Source organism: Danio rerio, chromosome 6, assembly GCF_049306965.1.
Source record: "Danio rerio strain Tuebingen ecotype United States chromosome 6, GRCz12tu, whole genome shotgun sequence".
NCBI classification, from domain to species: Eukaryota; Metazoa; Chordata; class Actinopteri; order Cypriniformes; family Danionidae; genus Danio; species Danio rerio.
Genome location: NC_133181.1, coordinates 30,711,019 through 30,728,952, shown reverse-complemented (window position 1 = coordinate 30,728,952; position 17,934 = coordinate 30,711,019). Strand labels below are relative to the sequence as shown.

The 17,934-nt window shown below is 36.7% G+C and overlaps 3 protein-coding genes across 20 annotated transcripts in view; 1 reads left to right on the top strand and 2 right to left on the bottom strand.

Moving 5' to 3' along the window:
* The window catches only part of bcl6aa (BCL6A transcription repressor a), a 40,243-nt gene extending 24,892 nt beyond the window's left edge, over positions 1-15,351 (top strand). Inside the window, exons 2-10 of one of the 4 annotated variants that reach the window (XM_021476813.3) lie at positions 5,098-5,190; positions 11,042-11,213; positions 11,314-11,535; positions 11,661-12,629; positions 12,944-13,125; positions 13,217-13,384; positions 13,470-13,600; positions 13,680-13,817; positions 13,916-15,351. In XM_021476813.3, the coding sequence (XP_021332488.1) occupies positions 5,098-5,190; positions 11,042-11,213; positions 11,314-11,535; positions 11,661-12,629; positions 12,944-13,125; positions 13,217-13,384; positions 13,470-13,600; positions 13,680-13,817; positions 13,916-14,059 (2,219 nt within the window). In that variant the 3' untranslated portion in view covers positions 14,060-15,351. Of the gene's footprint in view, positions 1-5,097; positions 5,191-8,085; positions 10,574-10,744; positions 11,214-11,313; positions 11,536-11,660; positions 12,630-12,943; positions 13,126-13,216; positions 13,385-13,469; positions 13,601-13,679; positions 13,818-13,915 lie in introns of those variants that run through there. The other 3 variants (XM_073952755.1, NM_200734.2, XM_021476814.3) reach the window with 3 other exon arrangements.
* Positions 1-17,934, bottom strand: part of LOC141386287 (uncharacterized) — an 816,166-nt gene that overhangs the window by 249,298 nt on the left and 548,934 nt on the right. The gene's annotated exons all lie outside the window — the stretch shown is intronic.
* Positions 1-17,934, bottom strand: part of lpp (LIM domain containing preferred translocation partner in lipoma) — a 497,264-nt gene that overhangs the window by 465,663 nt on the left and 13,667 nt on the right. For 10 of the 15 annotated variants that reach the window (XM_073953323.1, XM_073953321.1, XM_073953322.1 and 7 more), the window contains one exon: positions 13,689-13,784. The exons of the other annotated variants lie outside the window; for them this stretch is intronic. The gene's annotated coding sequence lies outside the window, so the exon portion shown is untranslated. The remainder of the gene's footprint in view (positions 1-13,688; positions 13,785-17,934) is intronic. 15 annotated transcript variants of the gene reach the window in all.

Here is a 17,934-nt window from a genome sequence, read left to right as displayed (position 1 = left end):
CCGGATCCAGATGGGTGGATATCAATGTGATCGCATTAAGGAAATGGGGTTTAATCACGAAGGGAGTGCTTTTGTGAAGGTTGAACAGTAGTTTCAACAATAAGTGATGCTGTAAATAATTACTGATATCATTTGGCAGAAAGGCTAAAAACACCTTCCTTGGTTCAGGGTGAATCTCTTTCATCAATATGACTTCAAAAACTTTCTTTTTTTTTAAATCTATGAATTTATTCATTTATACATTAAAATGTATTTTGATCAAAAATGACAAAAATGGGGTGCATAATTTAAAAGTCATAACATATTCATATCGTATGAAGAGAGGAAATTCTTTAAAAGGATTTGCTAATATTAGTTAACATGAAAATGATAAGTCGTGGAATTTGGTTGGAAAAATATCATTTGTTTTTTCGTCACCCCTGAGCAGAAGAGATACTTAACCAAAAATGGAGTCTGCTGGAGACTATGTGGCTCAAATGAAGTGAATCATTCCATACAGTTGAAGTCAAAATTATTAGCTCCCTTTTAATTTTTTTTCTTTTTTAAATATTTACCAAGTTATGTTTAACAGAGCAAGAAAATTTTTACAGTAAGTCTGATAATATTTTTTTTTTTCTGGGGAAAGTCTCATTTGTTTTGTTTCGGCAAGAATAAATGCAGTTTTTAATTTTTTTAACACCATTTTAATGACAATATTATGAGCCCCCTTAAGCTATATCGATAGTCTATAGAACAAACTATTGTTATACAATAACTTACCTAATTACCCTAACCTGCATAGTTAAACTAATTAACCTAGTTTTAAGCTGTAAAGAAGGGTCTTGAAAAATATCTAGTCAAATATTATTTACTGTCATCATGGCAAAGATAAAATAAATCAGTTATTAGAAATAAGTTATTAAAACTACTATGTTTAGAAATGTGTTGAAATCTTCTCTCCGGTAAAGAGAAATTAGAGGAAAAAAATAGACAGGGGGGCTTATAATTCTGACTTCAACTATATTCTGGAAATGTTTTTTTTTAATTGTTTTTTAATCAGGCATTTTGGCAAGAAATTCATAATTTTTTAGAATATGTTCCATATCCCCATCGATTTCTCCATCTTAACACTATACTTAGGCCTAAAAAATCCTTAAAAGAAAAATCTGACAAAAAAATAAATAAATAAAACTGCTGAAAAGTTTGCTGATAGCCTGTAAAAAAAGCCATAACAAAAAATAAAGAATAAATGGTTACAGCTTGAAATAGCTCAAATTAGTGACTGGTTTGACAATTTTTGAAATCTATAAGATGGAGAGGCTTACAGTGAATCATCGTTTACAGACTGAAGAGTTTAATAGGACTAAGGGAAAGTTGGGTAGAATATATTCTTCCATTAAGACCAGATTTATATAATTATTGAATAACATGAATTAAATCAGAAAGATTAGAATTATATTTTGTTTGTTTTGTGTATTATTTGTTGTAACAAAAGAAAACATAAAGATAGATGAGAAGAACAATACCCATTGAAAAAATAAACAAAAAAAAATAAAAAAATGTACATTTAAGATCCTAAAAGTACCATTCTCACAGTTTAGGGGAAAAAAAGGTAGACTGGGTGCCACAATATGGGTTTAAAAAAAAGGACAGAATTTAATTATTACTGAAAAGCAACAAGCTCAGTTTTTAAACCGTTTTCTTTTTGATGGTATACAAAACATTTATGAGTGTATTGTTATGATTGTTCTTATAATGTCCTTGAATCATTAATGAAACTTCAATATTTATTTATTTATGGAAATGTTTTGTAGTTTATAATTTCATTTTTTTCTAAAATTTTTGGATTCAGATGTTTGGTTGTTTTGTGTACCCATTATGGAAAACCCTTACTATACTATCTGGAAACTACAATAAAAACTAAATGAAAAAAAGAAAATGATAAGTTGAAGGTAAATTTTAAATCTTAGTTTGTGTTAGTTTCAACATTTATTAATTGTTAAAATTAAAATGTTGTGTGTTAATATCCTTTAATATTAACACCTCAGCCGTTTTTCCCTTACCACTATACAATAAAACTTGTGTGTGTGTGTGTGTGTGTGTGTGTGTGTGTGTGTGTGTGTGTGTGTGTGTGTGTGTGTGTGTGTGTGTGTGTGCTGTTGTTGATTTATGAATTTATTCATGAATACATAAAAATGTATTTTATACTTATAACAATCATAAAAATGCGGTGCACATAAAAAACACTATAAATAACATAATTAAGATAAAATAATTCTTGAAAAGCTGTTAATTAATGCATTATTAAACTTCATTAGCTATCATGAAATGTAACACTTCTAAAGCATATTTTAAATCTTAGCTCATGTTCATTTCAATATTTATTACTACATTACTAAAATGTTGCATTTGTTGATTTTACTTAATGTTCTTGCAGAGCTGAACAGCTGTATTTTTATATTAACAGATTAAAATTCATACACTCTGAAACAAATTAATTCAGCATTAGTTCATGTATTAATTAAAGTTAACTAATGTGACCTCACTCTACAGTGTTTGCTCTGTTAATAATATTTTAACAAAATTAATTATAGTGATAAAAATGTCACTTTAGTATTATCAAAAGAAAAAATTTGTTAATAAAAATCCTTCAGACCCTCATAACCAAAAAAATCTGTGAATATTTAATAGAACTGAACATTTCACAAGAATGCAAAGTTACTTCAGGCTTTAAAATGTATCTGACTGTGACTTGAATTTAATAATAATTAATAAGGCATGTCATTCAAAAGGTTTGTTTCAATAAACAAATACCCTAATAGCATATTCAAGGTGAATATTCTGACTCTGACTTCATTGTTACGCATTATGAAATTTTTAGGTCAGTACAAACTGATATAAAAGTTTTTTATATACGAAACTAACACAAGTACACTACATTAAATATTAAAAATATGTATTCTAACCACACACAGAAGCTCTGATATTCCGCACAGTGTTTAAGTTCTTGACATCAGCCTGAATCTCTGCTAAATCTGCTCTATTGTGAGAACAGCTTTAGGTCAAAAAAGAAAACCATCAAGACGAGATTGTCTTAAATCATCCCGTTCCAGCTATTATCTATTACAACAATTAGATGTTCTAAACGAACACGCTGGAATCAAAGCTGGTATTAGTGGGTCAGAGAAATCAATTTATTACGTTGATTCAATTCTCTCCCCAGGCCAAAATAACAAAGTAGGTCAATCAGTGTTGAAGTGAGGAAAGTAAATGACTTCTGCCTCTTCACAACACTAAACGCATTTCATGTGGGTTGTTGTCGAAATTAATTTTTTACATTGTGGGCTGTCATGAGAAGGTCAAAAATATTCACGCTGTCGCTTGTATTATGACTGCCTATATATGCAGGATCTTCACAAGAAAAAAAAAAAAAAAACAGTATAGAGGCGTTCCAGCTCGCATGTCTGTTCCACCTCTGCGCTAAAAAAGTCAGCCCACACAACTCGGGCTACAACTAGCCAAGGTAGAGCACAGGCAAACTATTTTTGGAACGTGTCTTCCTGTCTTCTGCACTTCTACAATAGCGGCACATTTCTTTCAGAGTAATTATGAAGGAAACGTTTTAGAAGAGATTGAAGATGAGATGCCTAAGAACTAGAAGTGTTAGTAAAAGTAACAATTAGTGAACTTCATATATTGTAAAAGCACTATAATTCTGTATATGAACTTAAAGTTTTTTATTTTTTATTTTGGGGTTGAGCAACATTTGGAAAAACAGGTGACTTAACGAATAACTATGATAAAAATGCAGGGCTGATCATGCATGACTGGAAGCTTCATGGATGAAAAGAAAGTTCAAGAGTTAACGTCATGAAATCTGCACCTGAATAGAAAGTTTCTTTTTATTTTTTTTACTGAATTTGAATTGTTCTCAACGAATTCCTAAATAGGTTATTAATATGATGGAATGATACTTGTGTGTATTTATCCTGTACTTATATTTCAAAGCATAAACACTTAATTAGCAGGTGTAATTAATTAAGTTTATTTAACTAACGCTTAAATCTACACACTAAGCCTGCTAATAACATTCACAGTATCCCATTGCAATAGCAAGGTGTTTTGCATAAGTACAATCCTGTTTTATTATTATTGTGTCGATATTTACACAGTAGTTAAGAACACCTAATAAAAAGTGTGACAGAATATTAGTCTGTCATATCATATTATAGTATGTACTTTGTTTGATTCATGGATGGAGTGAAGCCAAAGCTTTCTGATAGTGCTTGTTTTGAAACAAAGAAAAGCTGTACGTCAGGTTTTGTCACTTTTTCACTTGCCTGATTTGATCTCTATCTCGGTGCTTTGTGAGATCTTTTTTTTTTCCTTTGAGTCACACTATAGTGTCACAAAAGTTCAGCAGTGCTTTTTTTCCCCCCTTTGTTGATGTTCCACCATTTCATATAACTAAATGGTGCAATGATGACGCTGTTGCCATACAGAAGATCTACAACAAAAAATAATAATAATCACTCAATATGTGTAAATAATTACAGTGTCTGTATTAGTAGTATATACAAAGCACAAATCAAGATACAAATGAAACCAAAGAACAAGAATGAGATCAGAGATAGACTAGATCGGTATGTGCAAACCTAACCTTCTTCTTGTCAGGTTATTTACATTATGATGTTTAACAGATCAAAGTTGTCACAAAAGAAATAAAGTATAAATTTAAATAAAGCTGTCTGCCAAGACTTTAACCTTTACGTTCTGCTGTCTTGAATAAATATATAAGCAGCATCCATTTTTAAGAAAAAAAGCCCACATAAAAGTGGGCCTACGAAACAGGTAAACAACAATCACAAAAAAAAAAAGAGGTCAGCCTGAAAAACTAAGTACATCAATAAATTTATATTAAATAAAAAATATAAATTGCTCTCTATTACTTAGTCTATTAGTCTTCGCAATATCAGAATCATTTTTCTCATATCTGTCATTTGTTGTGAAAAATTGATCAGCAAAATATTATGGTTGCAAAAAATCCAGACAAAAAAAAAATCTAATCTATTAGATGTAAAACATACATTGAAATTTTTTTTTTTTTTTCTACCACAGCCCAACAGATGCTGCTTCTGTGTCAGGGTATAAACGGCACAAGGGAGGACGGACCTGCTCCCCACAGCTGGAGCCACAAACGCAGTTACTCAGGTGAGCGTGTCAGAAAGTCAGTCACTAAGCAGTCCACAAGTCAAATCCAAAGTGAATTAAGCAATCAAAATTAAACAGATCTGGTCGACATTTTTCGCCATATAGATTAATTTACACCCATCATCCTTAATACAAACACATTTTTGTTCACTACTTGTTCCATTTCCTCTTATTATTTCCCTCAAAACAAAACTGCCATAATAATATGAAAAAAGACAGAAGTTCCTGGTGACTTTTCTTTCAGCTTAAGCTTAAAACTACAGGTGATAGTTATGTAAAAGGTTGTATATGTAGGTCAGAGTTTACAGTTAGCCTTACAGAAGGAAATATGACAACTAGAGTGATTACAACACCATTAATAATGTGTTCTTACTACCTCAAATATAACCATTCAGTTCATATTTCTGATTCACGTCTCAAGATGCCCACATGCATACGCCACAAAAGCTTAGCTTCAAAGTAAGCAAATCAAACACTTGACATCGAAATGTAGTAAAAACTATTTTATTTATTATCTGTCAATATGCATCTACACACATTTACAATACACAATAGCAAATAACAAACAATGCATATGGTTATAAGCAGATTGTACAAAAATATGCAAAGTGGGTTCAATAATATAAAGCACTCACTATGCTGTTCATTTCGATAGTTTTCCACATTACCAATTTTACAAGCAATCTTCATAACAAAAAGCATGCAAGGACATCATGTTAAAATCTACAAACTTAACAGGCCTTAAAACAAAAACGTCTAGAGCAAATGAGATCCAAAACTACTAGCAGACCAAATATTTACGACCCAGCGGAAAAGTTCCTTGCATTCCAGAGTTCACGTTGCATAGCCCATATTACACAATAATAATTAATTTCAGTGGCAAAAAACAAAGTGAGATTATAGAATGCCCAAGGGAATGCTCACATATTAAGTTCATGTTGTTCGTTACTCAGCACTTTACCTTACAAAAATTAATCTCCTGGAGACCAAAACATGCATCAGAGACGATATATGCAAAAATATAGACTAATATATGTGCTAAAAAATAACGTTTTATCCCTCACACAAACATCGAGGATTGTGCTCGCTAAACCAGCGTTAGCTGATCTCTGAATACTTGAGGTAAATTATGGTCTTCAGTTAATCTGATGGGTCATCTAAAATACTTTAACTTCTCTCTCTTTATCAGGTGTTCTTATGAGTTGATGTGTCTCAGGGGATATCGCAGTAACTACTGTTATAACCGAATGAGTAAACTCGGGGAGCTTGCTAGACTTATTTTGCGAGTGTATTCTGGAAAACACGACGCCTGACGTGCGTTTGGACCTGCACTGACTGTTCGCGCTTGACAATAAGAAAAAAATGTTAACTTGAAAGAGGAAGAGAATATGCTCAAAGCAGCAAACAGACGTGTCATCTCCTCCTCCTTATGCTTTCTGACAGATGCTTTTCAAAACCACCGCATGGCCACTTTGACAGAATAAAACATGTCCACATCTGCATCGTAACTTAAAAAAAAAGATGAGTAAAACTTTGAAGAGAGTTACGACAGATGAATATCAGAAATTCTTTTTATTCTCCAATATTTTGCGGTACCTCTGGAAAAAAAGGCATTAAAACTACTACAGGTTAACTACTGTGTGCCCTACAGGCTAATAAACGGAGGCCTGGGGTTAACTAGAGATGCTAATATGTCGGTTTTTGCAGCTTAATTTCAGTTTTTAAAAGTTTCGACGCTTTAAGAAGAATATATTATAAAAACAAACTAGCAAAGACCGTTCACGAGCAAACAGTTTAACGCAGTTAACGCGCATATAAACATATATTGAATATCCGTGGGCCTAAACAACAAGTGTTTGTACGAACTGCTGTTTTTAGTATGCTGCTGTCATCGAGTTTCAACGTGAGGGATATGTGACACTTCACGGAATGTAAAATCAGTTTATACAGATCGCGTGGCTTTACAAATGTTGTTTGGTAAAGCGGAGTTGTACGCAAAATAAGATTAATTGGTCAGTCAGTTGTTGCCTCTGTCACTGCATTCATCAAGAGACCAGCGCTCGCGCGTCACTTGACAATTAGCCCGCACAATTCCGAAACGAAGCGTCAAATAAATATTAATCAACATTCCTCTCGAACACAATTGCCTAAACCATTCGAGAGCAGTTCGTGCTCATAGCCTACCGGTTATATGGACGTGACAGACAAACCACGACGAGCACAAAGCAGTTTAAATCGAAGTTACAATTTTCTAAAAATAAATTAACGACATTCCAGATGCGAGAAAGCCGGTATGCAAGCACAATGTCTCAATGTTCATGTATGTAATCCCAATCAGACAAACCCTTGTGCCCACTGGCCGGCTGGTCCACAGATTTGAAGAGGCAACATAATAGAAAAAAGGTATCAAAAATAACACAATAAATAAACAAAACGTGTCCGTGTGAATAAGCGCTCCAGATATGTTCTGTAAAGACTGGGTTATGGCCGTGGGTTTAATACAGTGAAAAGCAACGAATGGACACTTTGCTTATGTCATGGAATAGCAAATTAGTTCTGAGTATTTTGAGGCTGGGCTAAAAAGACAACGTACGTAAGCCACTTTCTCTCCCCACGTGACCGTCTCTGTCTGGACGCGTCCATTAGAGAGGAGGAATTAAACACCGAGTGCCACTATTTTTCTCAATCGTTACGGCAATATAATGATTTCGTTTACATTTAAAACGTCGTTTACATAAACATTATGTTTTGTTATTAAAGTGCAGTGATGTGAAATCATGTTTTTAGCAATAACCGAAGAAATGCAAACTTAAAGCAAAACACGACACTCCCCTGCCCTCTAAAAATGGTATGGTCGCCAGCTCAAATTCCGAGAATTGAGCTCTTCTGATTCTTAGAACTGGGGTTCTTAGAAGTGGTGATGCAAGAAGTTTCTAGGAAAGCACTACCAGGTGATTTTTTTACATTCTTTTCCACTGGCGCGCTGCTGCCATTAGTCACACATGTTCATTAGGCTGTTTTATTGGATTTTATGGTTAAATGTTTATTTCGGCTGATTTTGAGGCGTTTTGTGGAGTTTTCAGGGCAGATTGTTAATGCAGTGGGTCTGTCTGGTAAAAATAGTTTTGACAGTTCAGGTCGTCCTGCATGAACTACACTGCACTGTCAGTCCTCACTGCGGGATCGTGGGGTCGTAAATAGTGTGTGCAGAAGAGGGGTGGAAATTCAGACGCAGTACCAAAGCAGCCAAACTAGACAAGCTCTAGAGTTGATTAAATAGCACTTGGTTGATACGAATATAAACCAGGGTTTGTGTACTGCTTGGTTAAATATAAAAACAGAATCGTTAGCGAAGACATCCGAAAATTAATTTCACTCCTTTTCTTTAATCAGCGCAGGTTTTTAAAAGTAGTTCAGAGCCCGGAGTTTGTACTCTCGCTCGCTCTTTCTCGTGACGTTTTGGTTTTGTTGTCCTGTGCCAAAAGCGTGTACTTTGTGTTTGCAGTTTGTTTGTGTTGGTGTAAATCACATCCTAATAACCCTTTCTGATTTGGCTGTACAGCTGTTGAGCGCATTTGCAATTTGTCTTTATTTTTTCCGAAGCGCAGAGACTCAATGTCATCTTTGAAAATATATTAATGTTTATGTCATGTGAATTGTCGATACGATTTATAAAGGTTCCAGAGAGTTTTACATTGTTGCATTTCACGTGTTCCAGCAGTAGAGATGCAATAGAAAAGTTTGTATCGTTCTGCAGTAGCTGTCACTTTGTAGCAGGACCAGCCTGCACGAGTTTCTCTCAGCTATAGCTTAATGTTTTTTTTCTGTGCGTATATGTGCCAATTCTCACCAATGTGTTCTATTCATTTTTAGAGTACGTTTCAATGCGTGTGTTTGTGTCAGAGGCACCAAATAGATACTAAAAATGCAATGTATATGTATAAACAGGTATGGACTATATTTAAAGTGCTGTTTGGCATTGAGCGAACGAGTGCCTCATAAATCTCTGTCCGTTCTTTGCGTGTTGTGGCGCGGTCTCTATTCGGGGAGTGAGCACATTTATTGGCGTTCAGTTACATAGGATAAAAGTGTTAAATAAGATTTAGGCTAGCACTTAAGACGGAAACTAAGAACGTGAGACGCGAGAGCTTAACAGCGGAACGCGTGTAGGCTACTCTTGACACTTTTCTGTGTTCGTGAGAAGTTGGCGTTCTGTTTACCGTCATGGTGATTTAAGAGCGCTCAAATGCCGATGAATCTGCTAAATATGACTTGATACGAGAGTCGCAGGTGTTGTCAGTGTCGCTTAGTACCGCTGAATGACAAAACGGTCTCTGGGTGACATCTCGTGGAAGATAAACTTTACATTTCTAAAATGATGAAAGTAGTTGTGGAGAACGTGAATGTGCGGTTTTAAAAGTTTAGGTTAAATTGTCAAAAACATTGTAACGTGCTGGAGTTTTGCAATGTTTTGGTGGTTTCCGTGCGTCATGAGCGTGTCTTTTTTTGTTTGTTTGTCCACTCGTTAAAATCCCGATCCCCTCTCTCGGTCATCTGGGTGTTTCGCCTCCTCACACAAGAGCATTACAAGAGTCACGGGCTGATTAAGCTGCTTTGGCAGCATGACAGCTCGCGGTCGGGATATTGATGTTATGTAGTCTCAAATGGAAACAGAATCTCTAATACTGAATGTTCAACATCTGAGAAATGTTCGCCTAACTATTTAAAGGCGCTCAGTGAAACTATATTTGTGTCAAGGCGCCAGATGTGACTGGGAGAACCGTCTGAGGTGATTGGTGGAGTATATCAACGGTGGAGAGAAAAACACGTGTGAGGCTATCACAGAATTAATCCATTACAAAAATAAACTCTTCTGCTGTATTACCATAATTCTTCGGCTGTGTTTGTTGACTATTCCACTTTGTCTGTTATTACACCCATCCCTCAATAGTAAAGCGTATCGGTCCACAGAACCGCAATAAACAGCCTAACGACATTTTCCCATGACTCATTCGAGTTTTTTTTCTCCAAAAATAAAGACTTTAAACTCGCAGGGAAAGAAGCAATTTTCTTTGCAAGGCAAAAACTGTGTAAATGTGAAATTGGGACATACTAAGATACATATGCCTTTTTCCGTGACTAGCATTTAAACAAATTAACTTGATAAAAGTTCCTATAATGCTGTCACACAATTTTATGTAGGATGAATAATGACTCTCAGACCTGACAGAAGTACTGCACGTGGATGGATGTCAGTTCTCTAAACTTTCATCATTTGTCGCCCCCTATCGGAGATGGGGGAGAGAAACAAGGCAGCATTTTTGAGGACTATACATATAATTGATTTTTCAGATTAAAGGGATAGTTCACCCAAAAATGATTAGTCTGTCATCATTAACTCTCCTCCCTGTTGTGAAAAATCAGAATGACTTTCTTTCTTCAGTGGAACACAAAAGGAGATGTCAGGCAGAATGACAGCCTCAATCCATTCATTTTGAGTATATGCAAAAATATATAAATAAATAAGTTGCAATGAAAGTGAATGGCGACTGAGGCTGTCATTCTCCATAGCGTATCCTCTTTTTTTTTTTTTGTTCCTTTGTTAGAAAAAGCAGAGGAGGTACGCAATGACAATTTGATGCATAACAGGAATAAAACTATTTTTAATAGATGTTTTGACATACCTTCCCAAAAAAGGGGGGAATCATCAACTTTGTAAAGTTTTTAAACGCTAATAAAAGCTTTAATAAATCCTGTGATGTTAGAATATTACCCAACTTTTCTTATTTTACTGCATGTTGTTAAGTGAGTGTCGATTGCATCATTCACAGTTCTCATTGTTTCCTAACAGATCTAGAAAAAATGGCTTGTGCAGCCGACAGCTGCATCCAATTCACGCGTCATGCAAGTGATGTTCTGCTCAACCTGAACCGACTGCGTAGCAGAGATATCCTCACAGATGTCACGATTCTGGTCAACAGACAGCAGTTTCGAGCACACAAAACAGTCCTTATGGCATGCAGGTACAATTGAAGGCTGCTTGCTTGTTATATACTTTGTCTGTGGTGGAAATGTGTTAAAGTGCGACCTAAAAAGTTGACTAAAATCATAATTTCTCCACAGTGGGCTCTTCTACTCTATCTTTACCGATTCACACAAATGTAACCTGAACGCCATCAGTCTGGACCCGAAGGTCGACCCAGAGGGTTTCGCAATCCTTTTGGAGTTCATGTACACTTCACGTCTCGCACTGAAGGAGAGCCTCATCATGGCCATCATGAACACGGCCATCTACTTGCAGATGGACCACGTTGTTGACACGTGCCACAGATTCATAAAGTCCAGGTATATTTTCATTTGTAGATAAATTACACTCTTTAAAACACAGCGAGTTAAGTGGAGACAAAGTGCCATACTTGAATGCAAAAGAAAAACAGTTGTTCTTTAATTTGCATCATATTTTTCTGCAGCGATTCCTCCATCAAACTTCCCAGAGAGGACTTTCTGGTCAGCCCCCTGCTTTTACCTCAAGACATTCACAGTTACAGACCCCATGAGGTTATGGATAATGTGTCAGGACGATCAGCAACTTTCAGAGACGGGAGACCCTATGGTGTCTGCATGTTTAATGGGGTCAATGCTCCTAACAACTCGTACCTTTATGGCCAGTTTCCCATGCAAGGCTTCCCCTTTCCTCTTTGCAAGCTGACAGACACTAAAAACACTTTCTCAGACTTCTCAAAGGGAGGCATCATTCATCACAAACACTGCTCGCCGAGTGACGGTAACAACCCAGTGCTGAATGACTTCACCCGCAGTGCTACCAGTGGGAGCTCAGCTGTTTGCCACACCGGGTCATACTCCTCCAGGGAGCTGGGAAGAGATGAAGATATGAAGAGGGAGACGTTGGAGGGCGTTGTCCATTCGATCGGGATGAGCTCCAGGAAGCACGGCTTCATTAGCCTGGCTCAGGAGCAGCAGAGGGAGAGTGGGAAAGAGCAGAGTTCCCTAGCAGAGGAACATTTGAGCCACCAACACTACTCCATGGGTATATCCTCTAATGGGCGCAAAACCTTGATGAGCAGCCCCCAGAGCCCCCTCAAATCAGACTGCCAGCCCAACTCTCCAACGGAATCAAGCAGCAGCAAAAATGCTGCTCTCGCACAGGCCTTGCAACCTCCAACTTCTCAAGGTACATCAGATCCTAAAGCTCGCAACTGGAAGAAATACAAGTTCATTGTGCTCAATCAGAGCTCCAAGGAGGAGGAGACCAATCCTCCTGACCCTGGAATGCACTCCCCACAGAGGCCGGGATTGTCTGCTTTCCTTCACCATGTTGACTCAGAACATCCTGACTCAAAAGTGACAACAAAGATTAGCGAGCAGGGCGAAGACTTCCCTGCGCCTCAGGCCAGTCGTCTCAACAACATCATCAACAGGTGAGGTTGTCTCTAAATCTCTTAGCCTAAAAAGCTTTCAACCTACAGTTGGTTTGCAGAATTCAATTGGGTGGTTTTGTTTCTAATTCAAGAAAGTTTGAAACTGCAGGTTTGTTGAGTATTTTGTAAAACGGTTCTCCACCCACCATCTCCACAAAGCCAGATTGAATTTCCTTCATCCATTCCAATCCTCTTAAAGCACACAGAGGATTTACCTCTTAGCTGGAATGTGTGAAATTCATTCAGTATCCTATAAAAAATTAGAGTAAATTCCACTGCAAAATGAGCTAAAAACATGGCATTTTTCTCCGCAGAAGTCTGGAGGGATCTCAGAGGAACATCGACAGCCACTCTTCTCTCTATATGAACCATTTGAAATGCTCATCCTGTGGCTCCCAGTCTCCACAGCACTCTGACGTCTGTCCCAACACATCCGCCTCGCGTCTGGCTGAGGAGATGTCCGAGATGCACTCCGAGTATTCTGATTCCAGTTGTGGTAAGACACTTTTTTTTTTTTTTCTAAATAGTTTTCTAAAAACCTGTTTGCATCTTCCAAAACCAACCCAAAACATTTCTCTGCCTCACAGAAAATGGAACATACTTCTGTAATGAATGCGACTCCAAGTTTGCAGAGGAGGAAGCCTTGAAACGCCACACGCTTCAGGTCCACAGCGACAAGCCATACAAATGTGACCGTTGCCAAGCAGCATTCCGCTACAAGGGAAACCTTGCCAGTCACAAAACAGTTCACACCGGTAAAAATAAACAGCCGCTGCTACAAATGTCATTTTGGCTTCAGTGTTCGATGTTTTGCTTAACCTCCTTTCATTTGTGCTGCAGGAGAGAAACCGTATAGATGCAATATCTGCGGGGCCCAGTTCAACAGACCCGCTAACCTCAAAACCCACACACGAATTCACTCAGGAGAAAAGCCATACAAGTGCGAGACATGCGGGGCTAGATTCGTGCAGGTGAGTCCTTTTGAGATGCAGTCAATTGCTTAGACATAGCAGAAGTCATTTGGAAGAATAACATGACCTCTTTGAACAGGTTGCTCACCTTCGGGCTCATGTTCTGATTCATACCGGAGAGAAGCCATATCCATGCGAGATCTGTGGTACTCGTTTCCGCCATTTGCAGACGCTGAAAAGTCACCTGCGGATACACACAGGAGAAAAGCCCTATCATGTAAGCATGTACACAGTGAGATCATTAGTATATCTATAAGATAAAGTACAAGCATTTATCCATGCCTTACATTGCTATTCTTTTATTTATTTTTTTAGTGCGAGAAATGCAACTTGCATTTTCGCCACAAGAGTCAGCTGCGGTTACACCTCCGACAGAAACATGGTGCCATCACCAATACCAAGATCCAATATCGCATGTCCTCGACAGAACTACCAACCGACCTGACAAAGGCATGCTGAGCAGGCACTTATGGGAAGACCTGACCATGGCATTATATGACCTGACTTGTACAATCATTCAAAATTTTAGTGCCACACTGTGTCAATCGGACAAGGAGAAAAAAAAAAAAAAACTAACTGGCATTAACTGCCAGTCTAAACGGGTTTCCTCTACATTTGAACATAGAACCACAATATGGTCTCTTGTAGTCACTTTATTGTTTATATTTGCATATAAATATATATTGATGTTGAGAGTGTTTTTACATTTTGAGTTATAAAAAGCTTTATTTTGTTGGAAGAAGGATGGAATGTAAAACATTTAAATCCGGTTTTTGAAAATACAGTATTTTCTAACAAAACAAAAACATACTTTTATGAAGGTATGGGGGATTTTGATTGAGGTTGGAATATTTTTCGTCGAACATTTCTTGCAAAGCAAAGAATTGTGTGTCTATAGATTTTTATATATATATATATAAATGTACAGGTTACACTATGTTGGAACGGCCTCTGTCTTGTAAGAGGAACTCCTAACTGTGACTATAGCATTGAATATCTTACTTTGTTTTTGTTGTGTACTTTCGAATGATGGCTGCTCTCTGAAATGGGAAAACATGCATGAGGTGGGTTGCCACTGATAAACTTTCACTATGTAGGCAACTGCATAACTATTGTGACAAAATGTAATTACTTCACATTAAGATCGCTCTCTGCTGGCAGAGCCGATCTGACATGGTGACATATGCATTCAGAAGTAATAATTATGATGATGATTAAAAAAAAGAAAAAGGTACTGCTATGTTATGACCAAGGAGATATTTTGCTTTAGATGTATTTGTATAGAAACGTGACTTTTTATTTCATTTGGCAAGTGAAAGTTTACAGTTTTGTCATTGTTCTAGAAGCTACAGTAAAAGGTTATACTATTGTCTTTTTTCTTTTTGTCTGTGTATACACTGTGTACTCAAGGTGCCTTTCTCAACGGTGTCTGAATTTCTTTTCATTCAGCCCAGCTCTATTAAGGTACAACTGAAGGGCAACACATGTCCTTATTTTCCCTTTTTGAGTGTGTAGACATGTGAGAATGTTTTCATGGACAGAAGGATGGGAGGCGCGAGTGTGTGTGCATGTGTGCTTTATAATTGCTTTTCACACACTTTAAGAAAAAAATGCAACTCATTGCGCGAGCTATACATTTTCAGGACTTGTTTTGGGATTGGGCTTTTTTAAATAAAAAAAAAATGCATTAAGCTTATTGTAAAATATAAATGTATGAATGTAAAATAAAAGTATTGGATTTCTATGTCTAACACTTGTGTGTAGCCTGTTTACTATGGACTCTTCAGACACCATAGCTATTTCCGAAATAGCCACATATACCCTCATTCACAATTCCCTAAATTACTGCACTAGTATATTGTAGTCAACATCTGAAGTAGATCTAAACTTTTTTTCAGAAGGACTGAAAGAAAACAAGTGAGTGAATTTGTGAGTGCACAAGAAGGGTGACATTATGTTGGTTAATAAAAATGAAAGCTGTCTATTAGTAATAAAAATTAGTTTGATTGCTTCCATGTATACAAATGTCAATTTCCTAATTCAATTATTTAGAATTCATTTTGTGCGCAAACTCTCACAGGGCTTTATCATAGATATATGCACTAGATATCGCATACGAACCCTGAGGACGCGTCAGTACCACCACATTTGTACAGTGCTCCCAGGACAAATGTCAATCAACTGCACTTAGTTAAGACTAAAGCCAATCTGAAGATGCTGGACTTTTGCACTGCGTACAAGTGTAGTAACAAGCAAACAAAGAATAAACATTTCAGATTTTGTTCATGATTTTGTATGCTATGAACTTTTGTGCTCAACAAGTAACCTTACTGATGATAATATAGTCTCCTACTGCCTTAATCATAAGGCAAAGTAGCACCAACTTGCACTACATTCTAGGCCAATGCTAGTTGTTGAATAAAATCAGCGAACAATGTAAATGAAATATGACAACAAGACGCTGCGGTGTCAGAAACATGTATTATTGTTAGCTAAGTGAAGTAACTGCTAGTTTTTGAAGTTACTTATAAGTGTACCTGATAATATAACAGTGCCTGTGCCTCAATGGGCATACTGTCCACCCTAAATTATTTAATATTGCAAATATTACAAACCATTTAGATCAGAAAGACAGTGATATTGGTGGTTCACACGAACCCTTAATAATAAATCTTCATTCACAAATTAATCGCTCATTCCATACATCCAAAAGTGATGTCAAATTCTAATTTTCATAATAAAAAAAATTTCATATTGACCACCGGGAAAACTCCTGATCGTAGATATATGTATAAATGTTTACCCATCTATGGCTCTGTATGGCCAGTCCTCCACTACACCTTGGTCTCACATTCATTTCAAATGAGCATTATACCCTATACTAAAATGGAGGCTCTATTGACACATTCCTTCCAATAGACAACAACACCGTAGGCAACATCTAATGTAAAGATCTATAGAGCATTATGAGTATTCTCTAGCCATTGAGAGTTATTGATGCAAATACTTAATCAGCTAATCACATGGCAGAAACGCATTTAGACATGTATACAAGATGAAGACAATCTGCTAAAGTCCAAAAAAAGCTTGAATGGGCAAAAAAAAAAGTGACTTTAAACATGACAAAGTTGTTAGAGCAAGTCACCTCGATTTGAGTATCTCAGAAACAACTTAATCAACTGGGATTTCAATGCTCAACCATTATTAGGGTTTGTACAGTTTTTACGTGCCAAAACTTTCAGTTAAACAAAGAGAAAACTTGAGTCACTGCATTTGGGAATTCTCAATGTGAATGCGTACCTTGGCTCTAGAGGTTAACCAACAATAAATAAGGTCAAGAATCTTGGTGTCTGGAGTCTGATATGAGATTCAGTAGTCATGTCAAAGCAGTAACTAAATTAGGATACTATCATCTTAAAAACATTGCAAGAATTAGATGCTTTGTTTCTAGTGAAGGCTTGTTAATGCTTTTATCGGTAGCAGAGTGGATTACTGTAATGGACTCCTCACTGGTCTTCCTAAAAAGACAGTCAGACAGTTGCAGCTCATCCTGAACGTGCTGCCAGGATTCTGACCAGAACCAGAAAATCAGAGCACATCACACCTATTCTCAGGTCTTTACACTGGCTCCCGGTTACATTCAAAATAGATTTTAAAGTATTATTACTGTCTATAAATCACTAAATAACCTAGGAACTCAATAAATTACAGATATACTCACTGAATACAACAGATCACTCAGATCTTTAGGATCATATCAACTAGAAATTCAAAGAGTTTAGTCAATGAACGGTGAATTAGCCTTCAGCTACTACATCCTCTGCTGCAGAATCAGTTTGCAGAAATGATCAGATGTGCCCCAAAATTACAAGTTCAAACCAAGACTGAAAACACATCGATTTAGCTGTGTCTTTACTGAATAAGCACTTTGTTACTTCCAACAGATCACACTATTATGTTTTTCTTTTCTTTTTCAGTGTTTTATAAACTGTTTAACACTTTTTAATCTATTTTTAAATCAAATTTATTGTGTTTTTATTTTCTTATAATCTTGTTTTTATTCCTGTTTATGTAAAGCACTTTGAATTGCCACTGTGTATAAAACAAGCAATATACAGTAAATAAACTTGCCTTGCCTTTTTGTGAAAATGCCTTGCTGATGGCAGATGTTAGTGTAGAATCCTGGAGGGCCGGTGTCCTGCAAAGTTTAGTTCCAACCCCAATCAGACACACCTGGGCTAGCTAATCAAGCTCTTACAAGGCTTTCTAGAAACATCCTTGCAAGGTGCATTGAGGCTTAAATTTGCAAAACACTGGCCCTCCAGGACCAAGAT